The sequence below is a fragment of the Oncorhynchus nerka genome, linkage group LG2 (genome assembly GCF_034236695.1).
Source record: "Oncorhynchus nerka isolate Pitt River linkage group LG2, Oner_Uvic_2.0, whole genome shotgun sequence".
NCBI classification, from domain to species: Eukaryota; Metazoa; Chordata; class Actinopteri; order Salmoniformes; family Salmonidae; genus Oncorhynchus; species Oncorhynchus nerka.
This window is the reverse complement of record NC_088397.1, coordinates 65,286,814-65,307,764: the sequence shown is the minus strand read 5'-3', so window position 1 is coordinate 65,307,764 and position 20,951 is coordinate 65,286,814. Positions and strand designations below refer to the sequence as shown.

The following is a 20,951-nucleotide window of genomic DNA, read 5'->3' as shown; positions in this document are numbered from 1 at the left end:
TCGAAGTTGTCTGGGGAGTAATTTGTGTGGTTTGTCACCAAACTCAAAATATTTTTGCTTGGCATAGAGAAAAGATTTAGCAATTTTAGCTGAGAGAATCTGATTATATTCCAATTTTAAAGAGGTAATTTTTTTATGTTTCTCCATAGATGGGTGGCTAGCATTCTCCCTATCCAGTAAGTGAATTTGTCCCTCTAGTTCTTCCAGTTTTCCTCTGTTTTGCCTACTCCTGGCAGCCTGAAAGGAGATGATACAGCCTCTCAGATAAGCCTTCAGTGTTTCCCACAATAATGCTGGGGAGGTCTCTGTGTTGTCGTTGGTATCAAAGAAAAATTGAATTTGGTCTTTAAGATATTCACAGAATGTTGGTTCTGTGAGGAGCTGAGGATTCAACCTCCAGACCCTCTCGTTTGGTACAATGTCACCCAATCTCAGGGAGAAGGTGAGTGGACTGTGGTCCGAGATTATAATATCATGATACCTCACATTACAGGTATAGGGGAGTAGTCTAGCATCCAACAAAAAGTAGTCAATTCGAGTGTAAACCTTGTGAACATGAGAGTAAAAGGAGTATTCCCTACCCGTAGGGTTAGCAATCCTCCATATATCAAATAAGTTTGAATTTTTTATGTAGGTATTCAAGAATTCGCTTGAATAGGAGGTAGGGGTTCGCCGGGTAGAGGATCTATCCAAATATTGGTCTAGCACACAGTTAAGGTCCCCTCAATGACCAGGTTAGTATGGGAGATATCTGGAATCAGGGCAAGGACTCTTTTGAAAAAAGAGGGGTTGTCAATGTTTGGCCCATAGATATTTAGTAGAGTTACTGAAGTAGAGTGGATTTCTCCTATTGCGATCACATACCGACCCTCTTTATCCGCAATAGTGGTTTTATGTAGAAAGGGAATTCCTTTCCGTACCAGAATCGCTGTGCCTCTCGTTTTGGCAGAGAAGTTAGAGTGATACACTTGCCCCACCCACCTACACTTAAGTCTGCTATGAGAGTTATTCTTCAGATGGGTTTCTTGCAAAAATATAATATCAGACGAGAGTGCTTTCAAGTGGGCTAGGACCTTGCCCCTCTTAATAGGTTCGTTTAAACCCTTGACATTCCAGGAAGTGAATGTAAGCCCCGCCCTCCTCTCGTTTGTAGTTCCTATGGTGGCCTGCATACCATGTAACTTGATAAAAAAGGTAAGAAAGCGCACCAAACCATCACGATCAGCATATGTAGCACCTACACCCGAGCAGTATCCAACCCACCCCTCCCCCCTGCAAGCACCTTTACTTCCCACCCTGTTCCCTAATTTCCCCAACACTTACCCCCCATCAACCCACATTTAACAGGCATGTACAAACAGGAGAAAAAAAAGGAAACATAAAAATAATAAACACATTGTCTGGCCGATGCCAAAGCGGCGCGACCTCGAACAAGAGGTAAAACAAAAATAAAATCCCAACTATACGTTCACCTCTCACTATCCTAGAACTTCTACTAACATATGAACTGAGGAGGCTCCTGCGAGTTAAGTGTTCAGTTAGCATCTAATAAACCTAAACCGAATAAGTTACAACTTAGACATATTGCGCATTTAAGCGTCATCCTGGGTCAATCCCAGAGATAAGCAAGATATAGCCTCAAGATAATATTGCTAAGCACTGCCGGTCAAAAAATAAACCATCCGCAACCGACATAGTCAGCCGTACCTTTACATACTGTGGGTCAGGAGATCGGAACAAGGATTTGTTAAATTAAACGTTCCCCCCATAAAAAAAATATGTTTAATAAAAAATAAGTAAAAATATATACCTTATATATATATATACACACATACATACACACACACACACAAATATATACATACATACACACACATACACATACCTATATATACATACACACACATCCATATATATACATGTATGTATACATACCCACACAAAAAAATCATATATAAAAATATATATTTAAAGAATATGTATATACATCCATATGCACACATACACATACAAACATTCATACCCCAGGATAACAATCTACACTGATTTAAAATATACACATACATAATACTAAAATGCTAAGAGAAAATAGTAATAAAGTACAAATAGTAATTATATTTACGCACACCTACACATACATAAGCACTACAGAGGGCCGGTGGGACTCTAGTCGGGAGAGAGGCCCACGGCCAGACAAAGGCAGAACGGCACAAAACATCAACTTGCTAACCAGGCGTCTGCCCCCTCCCAACCACCACCCCCAGTCCCCTACAAGCAATAAATAAATGGTATGGTAGTAAGAGTGGTGTAAGGATTGTAAAATAAATAACGAAACAAACAAAAGTGGGGGAATCTAAGTATATCCGTCCGAAGGTGTCAGTGATCAAACCTGGAAGTAAAAAATATGCATCGCTGAGCACAGCCGGGATGAAAGTGAATTTAACGTTAAATGAGAGCTCTGACCGCCATCCATTGGTCTGCTCAGCGTCTTACATGCTCGGTAGACCTTGTTAAGCCCGTTTAATACGTTTTCACCCAATATGGTATAGTATGGATTCGAGTCCATGAGCAGACCCTAACACGCACTAACAAGGCACTCTAACCTGTACGGGGGATTGGTGTATATCCCCGGATAAACTTCTCTGCGTCCAAAACCGAGGAGAGCCAAATCTTCTCACCGGAAGGCGGGGTAATTCTTAGTCTTGCAGGGAAGAGTAAGGCTGGGCGAAGATGGAGTTTGTAGAGTTTGGTCATGACATCTCTGTAGTCGGCGCGATGCTTTGCCACATCGGGCGCATAATCCTCATAGACACGGAATGGATGCCCTTTATGTGACAGGTTGCCCCTCATTCGAGTTTCACGCAGGATAAGATCATTGGTCTTGAAACTGTGACAACAGATTATTACTGGGCGAGGACGTTGGCCCGGTCCAGGCACTGGGACAAGGGAGCGATGTGCGCGGTCCAGCTGGGGATCCGAATCCAAAACATCCGATCCCATTGCATCCTTCAATAGCTTGGCGAAGAAGTCGGTAGGGCGAGAGCCCGCCTCTATCCCCTCTGCCAGACCAACAACGCGCAGGTTATTACGTCTGGATCGGCCCTCCAGGTCCACCACTTTCACAGAAAGCCCCTGCACAGTATCCTGCAATGACGTGCATAGCTTCTCTAACTCGTCGATCCTACCAGCGTTGAATTCAGAAGCTTTCTCAAGGTCCACAATACTCTGGCCATGCGAAGCGACCGTTCGAATGACGCTCTCGATTTTGGTGTCCAGCTCAGCAATAGTGGCCTTAAGATCCTCCGCTATAGCAACACGTAGCTCCCCCAAAGCCCTGGTAAGTTCTGTAAGTGTCACGTTGTTGCATGTGCCTCCCGCCATGTCTGTCTCGTTGTTTAGTGGGAGTAGGCCTCCGCTGTGGATTTATTGTCCTTTGGTCGCTTATTACTCGGCATTTTCATATAAAAAGTTACAATCTTGTATTAGAACGTTTGTTGTAAAAAGTGCCATAAAGTAGGTTAAATTAGATTATTTCGCAAAAAAGTTGCAGGAGCCTCTCACGCACAGCCGTTCACTCCAACATGCTAGCTCCGCCCCCCAACGTTTTGTTTTTTAAATGATAGTTTCCGGATTTGTCCATATTAATGACCAAATGCTCATATTTCTGTGTTTATTATATTATAATTAAGTCTATGATTTGATAGAGCAGTCTGACTGAGCGGTGGTAGGCAGCAGCAGGCTCGTAAACATTCATTCAAACAGCACTTTACTGCGTTTGCCAGAAGCTCTTAGCAATGCTTGAATCACAGCGCTGTTTATGACTTCAAGCCTATCAACTCCCGAGATTAGGCTGGCAGTACTAAAGTGCCTATAAGAACATCCAATAGTCAAAGGTATATGAAATACAAATGGTATAGAGAGAAATAGTCGACGTGTCATAGTTCCTATAATAACTACAACCTAAAACTTCTTAACTGGGAATATTGAAGAACTGGGAATATTGAACCCCCTCATGTTCTGAGCAAGGAACTTAAACGTTAGCTTTTTTACATGGCACATATTGCACTTTTACTTTATTCTCCAACACTGTGTATTTGGATTATTTATACCAAATTGATCATGTTTTATTATTTATTTGAGACTAAATAGATTTTATTTATGTATTATATATACTCCCCTATTATTATTAAAATAAGTGTTCATTGTTGTCACGATCGTCATAATGATTGGACCAAGGTGCAGCGTGCAGAGTTCCACATATTTGAATAAATCAAAACACACCAAACAAGCACAAACAAACCATGACGTTCTGGGTTGCTAACTGGCAGCTACACAAACACATAGTCAAGATCCCACAAATCACAATGGGGAAAATGGCTACCTAAATATGATCCCCAATCAGAGACAATGATAAACAGCTGCCTCTGATTTTGAACCATATCAGGCCACCATAGCTTTACAATTCCCCTAGATGACCCACCCTAGTCACACTCCGACCTAACCAACATAGAGAATAACAGGCTCTCTATGTTCAGGGCGTGACAATTGTTCATTCAGTATTGTTGTCATTGTTACAAATATATACACTGCTCAAAAAAAATAAAGGGAACACTAAAATAACACATCCTAGATCTGAATGAATGAAATATTCTTATTAAATACTTTTTTCTTTACATAGTTGAATGTGCTGACAACAAAATCACACAAAAATTATCAATGGAAATCAAATTTATCAACCCATGGAAGTCTGGATTTGGAGTCACACTCAAAGTTAAAGTGGAAAACCACACTATAGGCTGATCCAACTTTGATGTAATGTCCTTAAAACAAGTCAAAATGAGGCTCAGTAGTGTGTGTGGCCTCCACGTGCCTGTATGACCTCCCTACAATGCCTGGGCATGCTCCTGATGAGGTGGCGGATAGTCTCCTGAGGGATCTCCTCCCAGACCTGGACTAAAGCATCCGCCAACTCCTGGACAGTCTGTGGTGCAACGTGGCGTTGATGGATGGAGCGAGACATGATGTCCCAGATGTGCTCAATTGGATTCAGGTCTGGGGAACGGACAGGCCAGTCCATAGCATCAATGCCTTCCTCTTGCAGGAACTGATGACACACTCCAGCCACATGAGGTCTTGCATTAGGAGGAACCCAGGGCCAACCGCACCAGCATATGGTCTCACAAGGGGTCTGAGGATCTCATCTCTGTACCTAATGGCAGTCAGGCTACCTCTGGCGAGCACATGGAGGGCTGTGCGGCCCCCCAAAGAAATGCCACCCCACACCATGACTGACCCACCGCCAAACCGGTCATGCTGGAGGATGTTGCAGGCAGCAGAACGTTTTCCATGGTGTCTCCAGACTCTGTCACGTCTGTCACATGTGCTCAGTGTGAACCTGCTTTCATCTGTGAAGAACACAGGGCGCCAGTGGCGAATTTGCCAATCTTGGTGTTCTCTGGCAAATGCCAAATGTCCTGCACGGTGTTGGGCTGTAAGCACAACCCCCACCTGTGGACGTCGGGCCCTTATACCACCCTCATGGAGTCTGTTTCTGACCGTTTGAGCAGACACATGCACATTTGTGGCCTGCTGGAGGTCATTTTTCAGGGCTCTGGCAGTGCTCCTCCTAGTCCTCCTTGCACAAAGGCGGAGGTAGCGGTCCTGCTGCTGGGTTGTTGCCCTCCTACGGCCTCCTCCACGTCTCCTGATGTACTGGCCTGTCTCCTGGTAGCGGTTCCATGCTCTGGACACTACGCTGACAGACACAGCAAACCTTCTTGCCACAGCTCGCATTGATGTCCCATCCTGGATGAGCTGCACTACCTGAGCCACTTGTGTGGGTTGTAGACTCCGTCTCATGCTACCACTAGAGTGAAAGCACTGCCAGCATTCAAAAGTGACCAAAACATCAGCCAGGAAGCATAGGAACTGAGAAGAGGTCTGTGGTCAGCCCAGTCAAAACTGTTCGCTGCTCTGGCCCCCCAATGGTGGAACAAACTCCCTCACGACGCCAGGACAGCGGAGTCAATCACCACCTTCCGGAGACACCTGAAACCCCACCTCTTTAAGGAATACCTAGGATAGGATAAAGTAATCCTTCTCACCCCCCCCCCCCCTTAAAAGACTTAGATGCACTATTGTAAAGTGGCTGTTCCACTGGATGTCATAAGGTGAAAGCACCAATTTGTAAGTCGCTCTGGATAAGAGCGTCTGCTAAATGACTTAAATGTAAATGTAAATGTAATGGTCACCCCCTGCAGAACCACTCCTTTATTGGGGGTGTCTTGCTAATTGCCTATAATTTCCACCTGTTGTCTATTCCATTTGCACAACAGCATGTGAAATTTATTGTCAATCAGTGTTGCTTCCTAAGTGGACAGTTTGATTTCACAGAAGTGTGATTGACTTGGAGTTACATTGTGTTGTTTAAGTGTTCCCTTTGTTTTTTTGAGCAGTGTATATAAAAATCGGCATAATCGGTATCAGCATATTTTGGTCGTCCAATAATCTGCATCGGCGTTGAAAAATCATAATCGGTCGAGCTCTACTCGATAGAATTCAATTTATTCTGTTCCATCTATTACTATGGGGGCAGACGGTAGCCTAGCGGTTAAGAGCGTTTGGCCAGTAACCAAACGGTCACAGGTTTGTATCCAAGTGCCGCCAAGGTGGAAAAAAATCTGCTGTTCTGCACTTGAGCAAGGCAGTTAACAACTGCTCCCCGAGCGCCAATGATGAGGTCGTCAAGGCAGCCACCCGCAGCCACCCAACCAGTTAAATGTGGAAGACACATTTCACTTGAATGCATTTAGTTGTGCAACTGACTAGGTATCCCCTTTCCCTTCGAGCCTGTGCTCCCCAATTAAGGTGCCACCGGCCTCCTGTGGTAGAGAGAGATAAAGCCTTTCACTGTCTATAACACTGTCTGTCCCCATCTCTCAATGCAGGACTGTGGAATCTAGTCTTCCTCTTCTCCAACCTCTCCTTATTCTTCCTGCTGCCCTTTGCCTACTTCTTCACTGAGTCTGACGGCTTCGCTGGATCCAAAAATGTACCTGCTTCAGTGACAGAGAAGACTGGTTAGAAGATGTGCTTGAGCCAAATCCCCTGAGTATTGTTGCCATGGTATGATGATTGGGATGAGTTGGCTAAAGCACATACATATCTGGGACAAGGTTAGTGATAAGGCATCATGTACAGTAAATGTATATAAGATGTGGTATAATGTTTCTATACTCTCTGTACACAGGGTGTGATGGCTCGTCTGTATGAGACAGCACTAGTCCTCTTCCTCCTGACCCTGTTGATACTGGGAATGGTGTGGGTGGCATCAGCCATACTTGATGATAATATGGCCAAGTCTTTATGGTAAAACAACCCCTCTTCTCCTACTCCCCTCTCATTCTCTCCCTCTGTTATGTGACTTTCATAACCTGTTTTATGTGATTTTTGTCTTTCATCTTCCACCTCTTCACATATTTTGCCTGTTGGCGTTGTTAACTAAAAATCTGCAATGAAAGTTTAATTCCTAAATGACTCTAAAACATGTTACATGTTCTGTCTGTCAGATCTGTGGGAGTATTACCTGCCTTATCTGTACTCCTGCATTTCCTTGTTTGGAGTCCTGCTGCTGTTGTTAGTACAGTACATGTTTACCCATGAATATCCCAGGCCATTGGCATTGTGTATATGTGAGGTTTCTCTCTGTGATACCTGTGTATTATATATTATATAAATGTATACCCTGTCTCCCACAGTATGTCTCTGGGATTATCACACATGTTCAGTATCACAGGAAGCCTACTGGTCAAACCAAAGGTGAGTGTGTCTGTGTGAGACTCATGTCAGTGTGTGGTGTTGGTATGTACAGTATGTGTGTGGTGTTGGTATGTACAGTATGTGTGTGGTGTTGGTATGTACAGTATGTGTGTGGTGTTGGTATGTACAGTATGTGTGTGGTGTTGGTATGTACAGTATGTGTGTGGTGTTGGTATGTACAGTATGTGTGTGGTGTTGGTATGTACAGTGTGTGTGTGGTGTTGGTATGTACAGTGTGTGCGTGGTGTTGGTATGTACAGGATGTGTGTGCTGGTCTGAGTCCCTGAATGTCTTCCATCCTCGTCTGCTGGAGGACCTTGACGAGACATTGAGTTGTGCTGAGTTTGAAGAGGCCTCTTTATCCAGGAAACTTACTAGTTAGTCCCATTACATGACCAGGGTTGGGTAGGTTACTTTTGTTGGGTTCTGAGAATATGAAATGTTACTTATTCATGTCACTGATGGAGTGCTAAGGTTGAGTGTCTACACTAGAAGTTAAAGGTTATAGGAGGAAGGTATATAATGTGTGCAACTTAGCTTGGAATGTGTTGAGTGCAGGGAAGCGATTACATGTGGCAGGCATTGATAAGGGGAGACGGGTGGAGATCTTAGAAACTAACAATGTCACTGAGGGAGAGAGGGTAATGTATGTCAGCGTATGTTATTGTTAGCCATCAGAGATCCTCTGGGAGGAGAAGAGACAGTCTGGTATCAATAACCATGATAGCCTTGAGTTGGGATGGAGTGAGCACTTTGGGGTAGACACCAGTCTCAATGTCAACAGTGAAGAAGTGACTCCGGGATGCTGGCCTCTAGGTTCCTCTGTCCAGTGTCTGTGTTCTTTTGTCCATCTGAATCTTTTATTTTTATTGGCCAGTCTGAGATATGGCTTTTTCTTTGCAACTCTGCCTCGAAGGCCAGCATCCCGGAGTCGCCTCTTCACTGTTGACATTGAGACTGGAGCTTTTGCGGGTACTATTTAATGAAGCTGCCAGTTGATGACTTGTGAGGCATCTGTTTCTCAAACTAGACACTCTAATGTAGTTGTCCTCTTGCTCAGTTATGCACCGGGGCCTCCCACTCCTCTTTCTATTCTGGTTAGAGCCAGTTCTGTGAAGGGAGTGGTACACAGCGTTGTACGAGATCTTCAGTTTCTTGGCAATTTCTCGCATGGAATAGCATTTATTTCTCAGAACAAGAATAGACTGACGAGTTTCAGAAGAAAGGTCTTTGTTTCTATCCATTTTGAGCCTGTAATCGAACCCACAAGTGCTGATGCACCAGATACTCAACTAGTCTAAAGAAGGCCAGTTTTATTGCTTCTTTAATCAGAGCAACAGTTTGCAGCTTACACACGTTGTGATCGGCTGATTCACTAATATGGTCCTCTCTCTCTTCCAAGGGCTGCATATATTGCTATTGACTGTGTCCCGCTCCACCATCCCACTCAGGCTCCTATTGGCTAATGGACAACGATTCAGTGACACTTGAACAAGCTAATGACATGGGCTTACCAAAGTGAGCTTGCCAAAGAGCAGTGTCTCCAAATATTTATCTGTAGTAAATTCTCTTTGAAAGAGAGAAGGGGATTGACCTGATGGATGACTGGTGATCCTGTTACTACTAAAATGAGAAGAGGAGGAAACTCTGGACTTGGACCTCAGACATGATTATACTTCAGAGTATAGGTACAGGACAGGTATTGCACCAAGGGGACCAATGCCAGTCTCCTCTTCTGTCAGGTCTATAATGGAGTATGTGAGAAATAAATTGAAAAAAAGAAAAAAAGGGGAGGAAGACAATGGTGAAGGAAACAAAATGTGATCTGTGTATTTGAGAAAGACTGTTTGTGTGCGTGTGTGGATCTGTCTGCCAGTGTACATTCATGTTTCTGCGCAGCGTGTTGTGTACATGCATGGAGATTTTTCTCCAATATTTTTTCCACGTTCCTTTTATTTTGTAAATTACGTTTTTCAATTATGAGTTTGTGTCCATAGATTTATGTTGACCTCAAGTGAATGTTCATATGTTATTGTCTCACAGGGGTAAAAACACTCCTCAACCTCGCCTGAATCATACAAATGGCCAAATGTGTTGTCATATCAATGCCAGAACAGTCAGCTACTACATGTTCAATTATCTGTATGTCCTGTTAAACTGTATTCTTTACGATGATGTATGATTGTTAGCTAGCTATAAAAGTGAACTCTGGTTAAAAGTATATGAAGATTGTTTAAAACTGTGAATATCTAAACTGAAGAGAGTTTTGTAAGGACTCCTCTACTGGAACAATACATGTTCTTTTCAGTCTGTTTCTTACACCGTTGCTGCTTGTTTTGATTTGAGCATAGCATACCCACTGAGAACATATATTGATTTGGCAACCCTGTTTCACCCCAATCTGTAAGTTTGCCTGAAGTTTTTAGAGCCTCAAAAGTAGGCTAGTCTTTATATACAAATCCCTTCTCCCACACCATCTGTTATGTGTCTAGTACCAAATGGTATGGTAAAGATAAGTCTATCATCATTTTAAATCGTTTCTATCTTCTTTAATTGTGTAATTAAGGGGCTACTGGGGCTACACAAAGATGGCATAAGTGTACTCAACCTAACTTGCTTAACTTTTTAAGCAGCTATTTAACAGATTTTGATTTTGTTGTGGAGTGATCACTTTCCACATAACAAGGATCACTGTACACATTCATGGTTGACAGGGCCTGGGCCATAAAATAAGCATAGGCCTATTTAAAACTGATAAGATGTTCTCTGTGTGGTCCTCTGTAGCTGAGGCTCTGAGCTGTCCGATCAGGTCCATTGTCTACTTGCTTGCTCTGTAGCTCAATTGGTACTACTGGCGCTTGCAACGCCAGGATACTGGGTTAGATTCCAGTGCTTGACTTGGGCGGAAGCTCACCGGAGCTGAGTAGCGGCACCTCAAATGTTCTCCTGCTTAAGCTCCTGTTCCTGTTATAGAATATTAGTTCAAACGTATTGTGGAGCTCCTGCACCTAAATATAAACAGTACCAACACCCAAAATGAGTACCGGCGCCTATTTCAGTCCAAGTCAAGTATTGGGGACCATCCATACTTAGAATGTATGCACGCGTGAATGTAAATCGTTTTTGGTAAAAGCGTCTGCTAAATGGCACATATTATTATTTATAAAAAAATATATGTTTCTGTAAAAGGATGTATATGTACGGTCATTGAGCATTTAATAATAAAAACTGCTGAACGTGTTTTGCTATTTGAATGTGTATTTCTCTCACACGCGTTTGCATATAACTAAATCAGGGTGAGAGTGACCTCTGCTGTACAAAATAGGGCACCCTCATGTCAAGCTCTGACGTGAGGGTATCAAGCGCATGAAGCGAGATGGTGGATGGTGGTTGGAAGAGCGCGCTTGTTTGAAATGGAAAAGCGTCGCGGTAGCTTTTTATAAAGAACATCAAGAAGAAGCAGCTGCTTTATAAATGGGATGCACTGTTGAGCGCAACATCCCGAGGGGTTCGTGCTGATTGTACGGAGATTGTGACAGCCGGTTAAATGGCTTCCCTTGCGAAGGCAAGAACAAGATGTATGTCAGGAGTTGTGCAGTATTATCATAAGGAGACGTAAACTTGGACTATGGAGGAAAAAAAGAGAGGCAGATTATTTCGAAAAGAGAGGGAGGAAGAGGGTGAGTTTGAGTCGTTAAAAATTGCAGAACAAGGGAGATGGTTTGTTAAAGAAGAATGGTAGAAAGTGTAAGCAGAGTGATCTGAAATAGGAGGAGAAGTGGAAGTGAATGAGAGCGAAGTATCTGAGGTGGCAGATGTGGTGAAGTTCTCGAAGCCTGAGGCTTGCACCGAGGGTCAGGATAAAGACAATAGGAGTGAAGTTTTTGGTAAAAGTGGACATTTACATTTACATTTAAGTAATTTAGCAGACGCTCTTATCCAGAGCGACTTACACTTGCCTTTTGACTGATTCATTTGTGGTTTCAGGGCAGAAGTTGTCATATGCTGAGGCAGTGAAGAAAGTAGAGGACACATCAAGACAGTCGTGAAGAGGGCACGAAAACCTTTCCCCCCTCAGGAGACTGAAAAGATTTGTCATAGGTCCCCAGATCCTCAAAAAGGAGGGTAGTGCTACAGAGGGTAGTGCTTACGGCCCAGTGCATGACTGGGGCCAAGCTTCCTGAAATCCAGGAGGACCTATATAATAGGTGGTGTCAGAGGAAAGCCCATAAATTGTCAGAGACTCCAGCCACCCAAGTCATAGACTGTTTTCTCTGCTACCGCACGGCAAGCTGTACTGGAGCTGTACTTAACAGCTTCTACCCCCAAGCTATAAGACTGCTGAACAATTAATAAAATGGCCACCGGACTATTTACATTGACCCCCCCATTTGTTATGTACACTGCTGCTACTCGCTGTTTATTGTCTATGCATAGTCACTTCACCCCTACCTACATGTACAAATTACCTCTAACCTGTACCCCCGCACACTGACTCAGAACCGGTTCCCCCTGTATATAGCCTCTTTATAGTTTTTTATTGTGTTACTTTTTATTATTTTTGACTTTAGATGATTTGGTAAATATTTTCTTAACTCTTCTTGAACTGCACTGTTGTAAGCACTTCACGGTAAGGTCTACACTTGTTGTATTCAGCGTATGTGATAAATAAAGTTTGATTTGATTTGAAGATGAGTCAAGGGGGAGGGATCCTGGGAGGAGTGGTGTGAGTAGTAGATCTGTACCAGTAAAGTGATATGTTTCAGTAAGATTGGATTTTTTGCATTTATAGCAATGGTTATCAACTGTACTGCAGGGATGGAATGTATGTTGCAGAAAATTGAGGTTGTGCGAATTTGGGTGTACGAGACTTTACATCAGAAGAGTTACAGGGTGTCTTAAGTGGTGGGATCCCTTCCTTTCAAATTGTTGGCCTGAGGTACGACCAAATAGATGTAAATAGTGGAGTAGGGTAGTGTTATTTATATATTTTTTGTGAGTGTTTTGTTAGATGGTAACGTATTTGTTTATTTATTCTAAGTATTAGGGAGTTGTACTCCAGTCTAGTAGGTGGCGATAATGCAACATTTACTGGATGCCAACCGCCGTTAAACCTCATCGAAGAACAAGCTCTGACGTATGTAGTTTTACGACGGTGTGCTTTACCAGTTTCCGACAGTGTTACTCGGGAAGCGCAAGTCTTGTGAATAATCCGTTTTGGTTTCCTGTTTTAAGTTCTGAAAACGAATATTTAGATATTTCAAACTAATTATCGCTATACATAACTATATCGATAACCGATATAGTGCAAGTACCAGTCGAAATACGTGTTCTATCAGCTTCAGTTCAGTTCTGAAGTTACAACTCGAAGCCCAGCGGCTTTGAAAAGTTTGTTGTTGTCACGTGACGTGATACGAATGCGGTGATAAAGTTTTTGTTTGTTTATTAAAACGACCATAGATACAAAAACAACATTCTATATTACGTTACTATTTTAAAACAATGCCTCAACCAAAATACAGGAAGATTGCTGTGATTGGGTACAGATCTGTTGGTGAGTGAAATAAGACGCTAAGTTACTTAGCCATCCTTTGTTTTTGTTTTCATATTTAACGTTGCTGCTAGATGGTTAGCTAGCAATAGCGTAGTTATGATAAAAACAAAAAACAAAGGCTAGCTAGCTTCTAGTACCAAAACAGAATCAAGAACATAAAGATAATGTCATAGCTCTGTAATTGTGTAGTGTGTTAATGTATAAAACTTGTAGTTGATAACCTTCTGCTTACTCTAGTCACCATGCCAAAGGTGTGCGCTAACAACTTAAGCCAAGTTCCACGATGTGTTAACGCGGCCAACAAACGTTACTAACGTTAGCTCATAGACCTAGCTAGCTAGATATTTTTATTGTGAAACCGCTGCAGTCATAACTAACACAGCCAATCACAATATATAACTGTTGCTCAGAAATTGTTATTTTGTTTTCCTATGATTTTGGAAATGGCTGCTCATCGGCCTCAACAATGCCATTTTTCTCTACCTCTACAGGAAAGTCTTCTCTCACAATACAGTTCGTGGAAGGACAGTTTGTAGATTCATATGACCCTACCATTGAAAACAGTAAGTATTTTTATTTCGTTTTTTCGTTGGATCAGTTTTGTTAATCTAAGTTATTGCAGCCACTATCATTGAGGGTCAAATAATATGCATGGGTGAAAAGCAGAACATATGCTCCTTTTTATGATCATGCTATATCCAGCAATTACCATGTGCTCACCTTATGTGGCATAGCCTGGACTTGACAACTTCCTCTTCAACTCTTTCCAGCCTTCAACAAAATGGTGTCTGTCAACGGTCAAGATTTCAATCTTCAGTTGGTCGATACTGCTGGTCAGGTATGTATGCTTTACATTACTCATCTTCTTTCTTTACCTGTTTCTCTGCTCTCTGAAATAACACAAAATACATGTTCTGGTGATTAGTGACCATTTGTGCCGATGCAACATGTAAAATGGTTGGGATATGAAGGAAAACAACAGACAATATTATTTTCAGAAGCACTTGTCCGTCCTTGTGTTTTCTCTCTTTAACCGATTTCTCGCCTTATCTCTACAGGACGAGTACTCTATTTTCCCTCAGTCTCATTCAATGGACATCCATGGTTATGTCTTGGTCTACGCAGTAACCTCCATGAAAAGGTGAGTAGTCACGGGTACATTTAATTTGCAGTTCATTTTTTGTCCTGGCCCTCTGATCTTGTGACTCTACTGTGTGTATAGATAGTTGTCTGTCCATCAATACACACTGGTAACCTGTCTCTTTTTGTCTTTCACTTTTTGCAGTTTTGAAGTTGTTCAGGTTCTTCATGACAAGCTGCTAGATATGGTTGGGAAAATACAGTAAGTTAACCAAAGTTATAAAAGGTTAGTGATGCTGCTTTTGATGATCTGTTTGGATTGTAAAAAATTGGTTTTCCAAGTACACTTTAAAATGTAGGTGTGTTCTTTTAGGGTGCCAACTGTTCTTGTTGGAAACAAAAAAGATCTCCACATGGAAAGGTAAACCTACTTGAGCTGAATGAAGGAGGAGCACATTGGTGCTCCCACTCACATGCATGGCTGGTACATTATGTATAGAACCATGCCACTACCATCCCATTTTAAAAAATGGCATATGGTTTCACCTTGGTTTTCCATCTAAGGTCTTGGACCTTGTGGTCATATAGGTACATTAATGCTATCTGACCTATAAAAAGGTGTGATTTCATTACATCATGCTCAATGTGTCCCTCCTCCCCTCAGGGTGATCAAACCAGAGGAAGGGAAGAAGCTGGCCCACTCATGGGGAGCAGCATTCATGGAGTCTTCTGCCAAGGAAAACGAGGTAGACAAAGATATCTTCTCTGCAGACAGAGCTACTCATAAAAATGTGTCTCTTCAAAAGCATGAACTTATTTATTGATTTGTTTTTCTACTTTCAACTCTATGCATTGCAGACCGCTGTTGAGGTATTCAAGCGGATCATTCTGGAGATGGAGAGGGCGGATGGGAACGTTCCCTCCGAGGATAAAAAGTGTGCCGTGATGTAAGAGGGTCTCACCAGGACAGCAGTAAGCTCATTGGATGAAGCCAGGAGACACAACATCACCAGCCTGCCAATCATGACTTCCCTAGCACAAAGGAGCCGCAGTCGCAATGTGGCCACTTTATAATTCAACAGTGTTTTACACAAAGGCACCCAATCACACTCGAGGCTAACTAAAAATAACTCTGACAGGTGTCACACAAGGGTTTCACTGTCAGTTTTACTGAAGTCTATCAAGTTTGGTTGGCATAAACCAAACCTCATGAAAATACCAAATGTAATGTAAGAGCAACAAGCCTAAACTTCACAACAAAAAACAGCTCCCTGATAATTGCAATCAAATAGCTAGCCATGTATCAACAGATGGAGTGGTGACTGGCTAGTGTCCCCAACTCTCACTGGCTAGCTTCACCTTGTACATAATAAGGGCTGACCTTGATGCCTAAAAAACATGCCTGACTTTTTTTTCTCAGGTCATTGTTTGGAAAGTCACTATAATTCACAACTGATTAATGTATTGGTTACAGTATCTTGGAATGAGTTCTCTTTCACACAAGATGTGTATTGCAGAAATACATTTCCTCTGGCATTGGTCTTGGCTAACATTTTTTCACTGTAAAACTTTCAGCAAGTCAACTTCAGGTTACACTTCACTCTTGAACTGTAAATAATTTATTTTAGGAAACATGCCAATTTGTATTTTCTAGAATACAGTTTTATGTTCTTCTGGTTGGCAGATTGGTCCTCGCTCCTTTCCGCTATGATCTACCATCTGACTTTAATAATTAAGCTGTAATTATCCAGTGGATGAGGCACCCTTGAATGATGTTTAGAAAAGAATGGAATGGATCTGTTGTATAAAAAAAAGTTGTGGCCTTTTGATCCCAGAGAACTAGGATCGTAGACACAGGATTGATAGTGTTGTTAGTTTTATTCTGAGATAATACAAGTGTGTTCATTCAGCAGCATATTGAATGAAATGTCTGCATATAATTATACTATAATTAAGAAGATGGAGTTGCAGTTAAGGGCATTCACTGATAATTCCTTACCACTGTGGACTGTTAACCAGTTCATGGGGATCACAGGATCTGCTGGTTTAGTTTTAATTTTGGGGTTTTGATTCCAGAAGTGATGTAGGGCTCCATCAAGCCAAGCAAGGACGCCTTATGACACATGATCACTTATGAATTTATGTTGAGTCGGGGACTCCCAGCAGACACAGTGCTCACCATAACCTGATTTTCGTGTCCACAAAAGATCAATTCGATGCCCAATGGTTTTTACTGACATTACTTACATTTATCCAGACGGTCCAACCCCTAATGTCGATTATTTGTTTATAATTTTTTTATAGAGTGCTTTTCTTTGAATTAGTAGATTGATTGATTGATAGGTGAGTTTACACAGGCAGCCCAATTCGACGCTTTTTTCACTACTTGGTCCTCTGACCAATCAGATTTGTGCTGAAAAAGATCTGATGTGATTGGTCAAAATATCAGAATTGGGCTGCCTGTGTAAACTCAGCCTAAGAGAAGCTGGAGATGTTGTGTCTTGTGCCTTACCCTTCAATCCCCCCCCCCCCCCCACACACACACACACACACACCTGTTTCCCTACTTGACTCAAGATCCTGTTTTTTTTCTCTGTTGACTTGACCCAATGGGGAAAACAAGGTGCACAACACACCTGAACACCAATACCCCCACATAACTCAGAACTATTGCTGTAAACTGTTTTGTATATATAAATATTTTACTCCTTTAAAAGTCTATTTTTTAAAAATTGATTAGTTGTGTCATGGCTGCTCAATAACTGTCTGCAGCTAAGAATTTGAATTCCATCTCTGAAACAGACATGCAGCCACTATAATACCACACCACTTGGAGACAAATCTGTTAGTAAATGAGTAATTATTTATTTGACAAAACCGAATTATGATGCTTACAATTATGCAGATGTATTTTTAAATTGCCCCTGTACTAAGCCTAAGCCGTCATTGATGGTCTTTACTGACTTTTCACAAAAAAATATGAATTGATCATGAGGGGCCGCAGTGGCTTGTGGGTCTGCGTACCCACATCCATACCCACACATGCAGTCAACTGATTTATGGAATCAATCCATTTGTGCAGTTAAGGTAACTCTTAATTGCATTACCAGTAGCCAGGGCTGGCCCTAACCTTTTGGGGGTCCTTAGTGAGATTTGGTTGGGGTTCCCCCCCACCTCGGGGGAAAAGCATTTTACTGGCCCTGTCTTGACAGCGGAGAGAAAAATGTAGGTTTTAAAGTACATTTCCTGCTATTCTAAACATTTTGGTATAGGGCAGAGAACAAAATGTGCAGATTAACAGCACATTTCCTGCAATTCTATCAATTTTGCCATGGGGTGGAGAGACACTTTTGCAGTTTTAACACTAGCGGTGTGTGGGTCAAATCAGTGGGGAAGCCAAGCCAGGAAAATAATGCCATGTTACATCGGTCCGGTGAAGTCCATTCTGTGTTGTGATAATTGCGTTTTTTGCTCTAACATGTTAGTTGTTGGGCTCCCGAGTGGTGCAGCGGCCTAAGGCGTCACTACAGAACCTAGTTCGATTCCAGGCTATATCACAACCGGCCGTGATTGGGAGTTCCATAGGGCAGCGCACAATTGGCCCGGGGTAGGCCGTCATTGTAAAGGTTATATAAAATAAGTTCTAATGAGAGAAGAAAAAGATGCAATTTAACAGCTAATTTCCTGCAATTCTATCTATAGGGTTTGGCCAGGGTAGGCCGTCATTGTAAATAATAATTTGTTCTTAACTGACTTGCCTAATTAAATAAAGGTTAAAAATATATCATTTAAAAAAATGGAGTTGGTCTCCCTTTGCTGCCATAACAGCCTCCACTCTTCTGGGAAGGCTTTCCACTAGATGTTGGAACATTGCCGTGGGGACTTTCTTCCATTCATCCACAAGAGCATTAGTGAGGTCGGCACTGATGTTGGGCGAGTAGGACTGGCTCGCAGTCGGCGTTCCAATTCATCCCAAAGGTGTTTGATGGGGTTGAGGTCAGGGCTCTGTGCAGGCCTTCCACACCGATCTCGACAGACCATTTCTGTATGGACCTCACTTTGTGCACAGCATTGTTCAGCATTGTCATGCTGAAACAGGAAAGGGCCTTCCCCAAACTGTTGCCACAAAGTTGGACACAGAATTGTCTAGAATGTCATTGTATGCTGTAGCGTTAAGATTTTCCTTCACTGGAACTAAGGGGTCTAGCCCAAACCATGAAAAACAGCCCCAGAACATTACTTCTCCTCCACCAATCTTTACAGTTGGTACTACGCATTCTGGCAGGTAGCATTCTTCTGGCATCCGCCATACCCAGATTCGTCCTGTCGGACTGTCAGACATGAAGCGTGATTCCATTCTTGATTATTATTATTATTTTTTTTAACCCTTTTTCTCCCCAATTTCGTGATATCCAGTCTTGTCTCCCCTATGGACTCGGGAGAGGTGAAGGTCGAGAGCCATGCATCCTCCGAAACACGACCCTGTCAAGCAGCACTGCTTCTTGACACATTGCTCGCTGAACCCGGAAGCCAACCCCACCAATGTGTCAGAGGAAACACCGCCCAGCTGGCGACCGAAGTCAGCTTGCAGGTGCCCGGCCCGCCACAAGGAGTCACTAGAGCGCGATGGGACAAGGAAATCCCGGCCGGCCAAAACCTCTCCTAGCCCGGACGACGCCTCATGAGTCTCCCGGTCACGGCCAGCTGTGAAACAGCCTGGGATTGGTCTGTAGTGACACCTCAAGCATTGCGATGCAGTGCCTTAGGCCGCTGCACCACTCGGGAGGCCAGCAAAGCCGTTCTACTGTCAATGTTTGTCTATGGAGATTGCATGGCTGTGAGCTCGATTTTATACACCTGTCAGCAACGGGTGTGACTGAAATAGCTGAATCCACTAATTTGAAGGGATGTCCACATACTTTTGCATATATCGTGTATATAAACCTAAAGCCAAGACAATAAGAAGACACAGTGGCAGTGGCTTCCCTTGGCATCCATGAATACATGCCACTGAGTTTTAAAATGAATTCCCAGCATTTTGCCATGACTTATGCCATTTTAATTTGGTATCTGAATGAGAGTGACTAACAACATCAATGGGGCTCCCTGGAGGTCATGGCCCCTGGGTAGGTGCCTCACGTGCCCGGTCAGTATTCGGCAATGATTAGTACAAGTTTAGATAGCTGGCTAGACTAACTTATCTAATCAAAAAATGATTTGCTGACATGGCTAATTGAGTGAGTAGCTAGGCTTCCATCCAATTGGCGACAGATTTTCATGTGAATATTCTCAAATCTGCATTAAGAAAATATGCGCATTTCCCCACCAGTGGTGTTTCCAACAAACAATTTGTTGCAGATAAAAATCAGTGTGTGATGACATAGCGCACACAAAATGTACTTTTTCAATAAAATTTCCATGTACCAAATAAAAATGTTTTTCCATCGCATTTTCAACTCTACTGATTGTTTTGTCACATAAACTGTTGCGTTAAATAGTAAATGTAACTACACTGGACTTGGCACAAGCTTTAGCCAACAGCTCCCAGAGATGATATTGTTATGGATAAGAATTTTTATAGAGAATATTTTTATTTGTCAAATGGCAGTCAAGCATCGATCATCATGTCACCAGAATAAGACCCTCGATTATTTATTGGAAAGGAGCATCAAGATCACTGGGCACTTTCACCACCCTGTGAAGTTCATCATTACTTATTTAAACTGTAGCCTAATAGAGTACAACAGTATGAGTCATAATACCCCTAAAACCTAGTGGTCAAACAAAGAAATGGTTGCACTCATTTTCAGACCCATTCATTTTTCATAGGGGATTTTAGAAATACTTCAAATAAAGGCTGTGGTTTGTGTAGGCTTATCCTAGCCTGTTGTTTTGATAACTGCAAATCTCTCTAGGAGGTGATTTTTAAAATCAATATATTCCCCCAAAATTAAATGCTAATTAGGCTATCATAAAGAACTACAAATGCCATGATGATTTGTATGAGACTGTTGAATAAAGGTAAAACTCTCTGGATTAACTATCTAATGTTAGCTAAATGAATAAATTGGCTACCTTTCTTTAAATGGACAATTCTGTGAACTGTGTTGTGCAAGTTTTAAATTGACACAATACCTGTTAGCAAAGGTGTCAGCTAGAGATGATGTGCAGGAGCTTGCAAGGATTAGTAGTCTTGAATGATGTCTACTTTGATACTAATTTGCGTTTTCGAATCTGAGATGAAATAGAGCTGAATTATTGATAAAAGTCACCGTGTCTGAGAGACATTTACATGGTTATTAAAAAGTCACGCCAGGGTAAGCCTACACAAAACACAGCCGTTATTTTAAGTGTTTCTAAAACTCCCTATGGGAAAAATGAATTGTGAAAAAATAATTGGAACCATTTCCATTTTTGACCGCTAGTTTCTATGGCTATTATGACACCTCCACTGTGGGGCTCTATTAACTGCATGATTTCTCTAGTCAAAGTGGGAGGA

General features: G+C 42.2%; 1 protein-coding gene and 1 long non-coding RNA gene across 2 annotated transcripts; both read left to right on the top strand.

Annotated features, from left to right (window-relative positions):
* Nucleotides 1-2,364: 2,364 nt before the first annotated feature.
* LOC115145936 (uncharacterized) lies at nucleotides 2,365-11,058 on the top strand. The gene is made up of 5 exons (XR_003866073.2): nucleotides 2,365-3,337; nucleotides 6,948-7,125; nucleotides 7,250-7,368; nucleotides 7,758-7,818; nucleotides 9,221-11,058. It is a non-coding gene; the product is annotated as an uncharacterized LOC115145936 (long non-coding RNA).
* A 1,928-nt stretch (nucleotides 11,059-12,986) lies between these two features.
* Nucleotides 12,987-17,188, top strand: LOC115139879 (GTP-binding protein Rheb-like). Its single transcript, XM_029677723.2, has 8 exons — nucleotides 12,987-13,372; nucleotides 13,864-13,935; nucleotides 14,143-14,210; nucleotides 14,431-14,513; nucleotides 14,658-14,714; nucleotides 14,826-14,873; nucleotides 15,117-15,198; nucleotides 15,311-17,188. The coding sequence occupies exons 1-8, from the start codon at nucleotides 13,321-13,323 to the stop codon at nucleotides 15,401-15,403; spliced, it is 555 nt and encodes a 184-aa protein (XP_029533583.1). The 5' UTR covers nucleotides 12,987-13,320; the 3' UTR covers nucleotides 15,404-17,188.
* The last annotated feature ends 3,763 nt before the right edge of the window (nucleotides 17,189-20,951 follow it).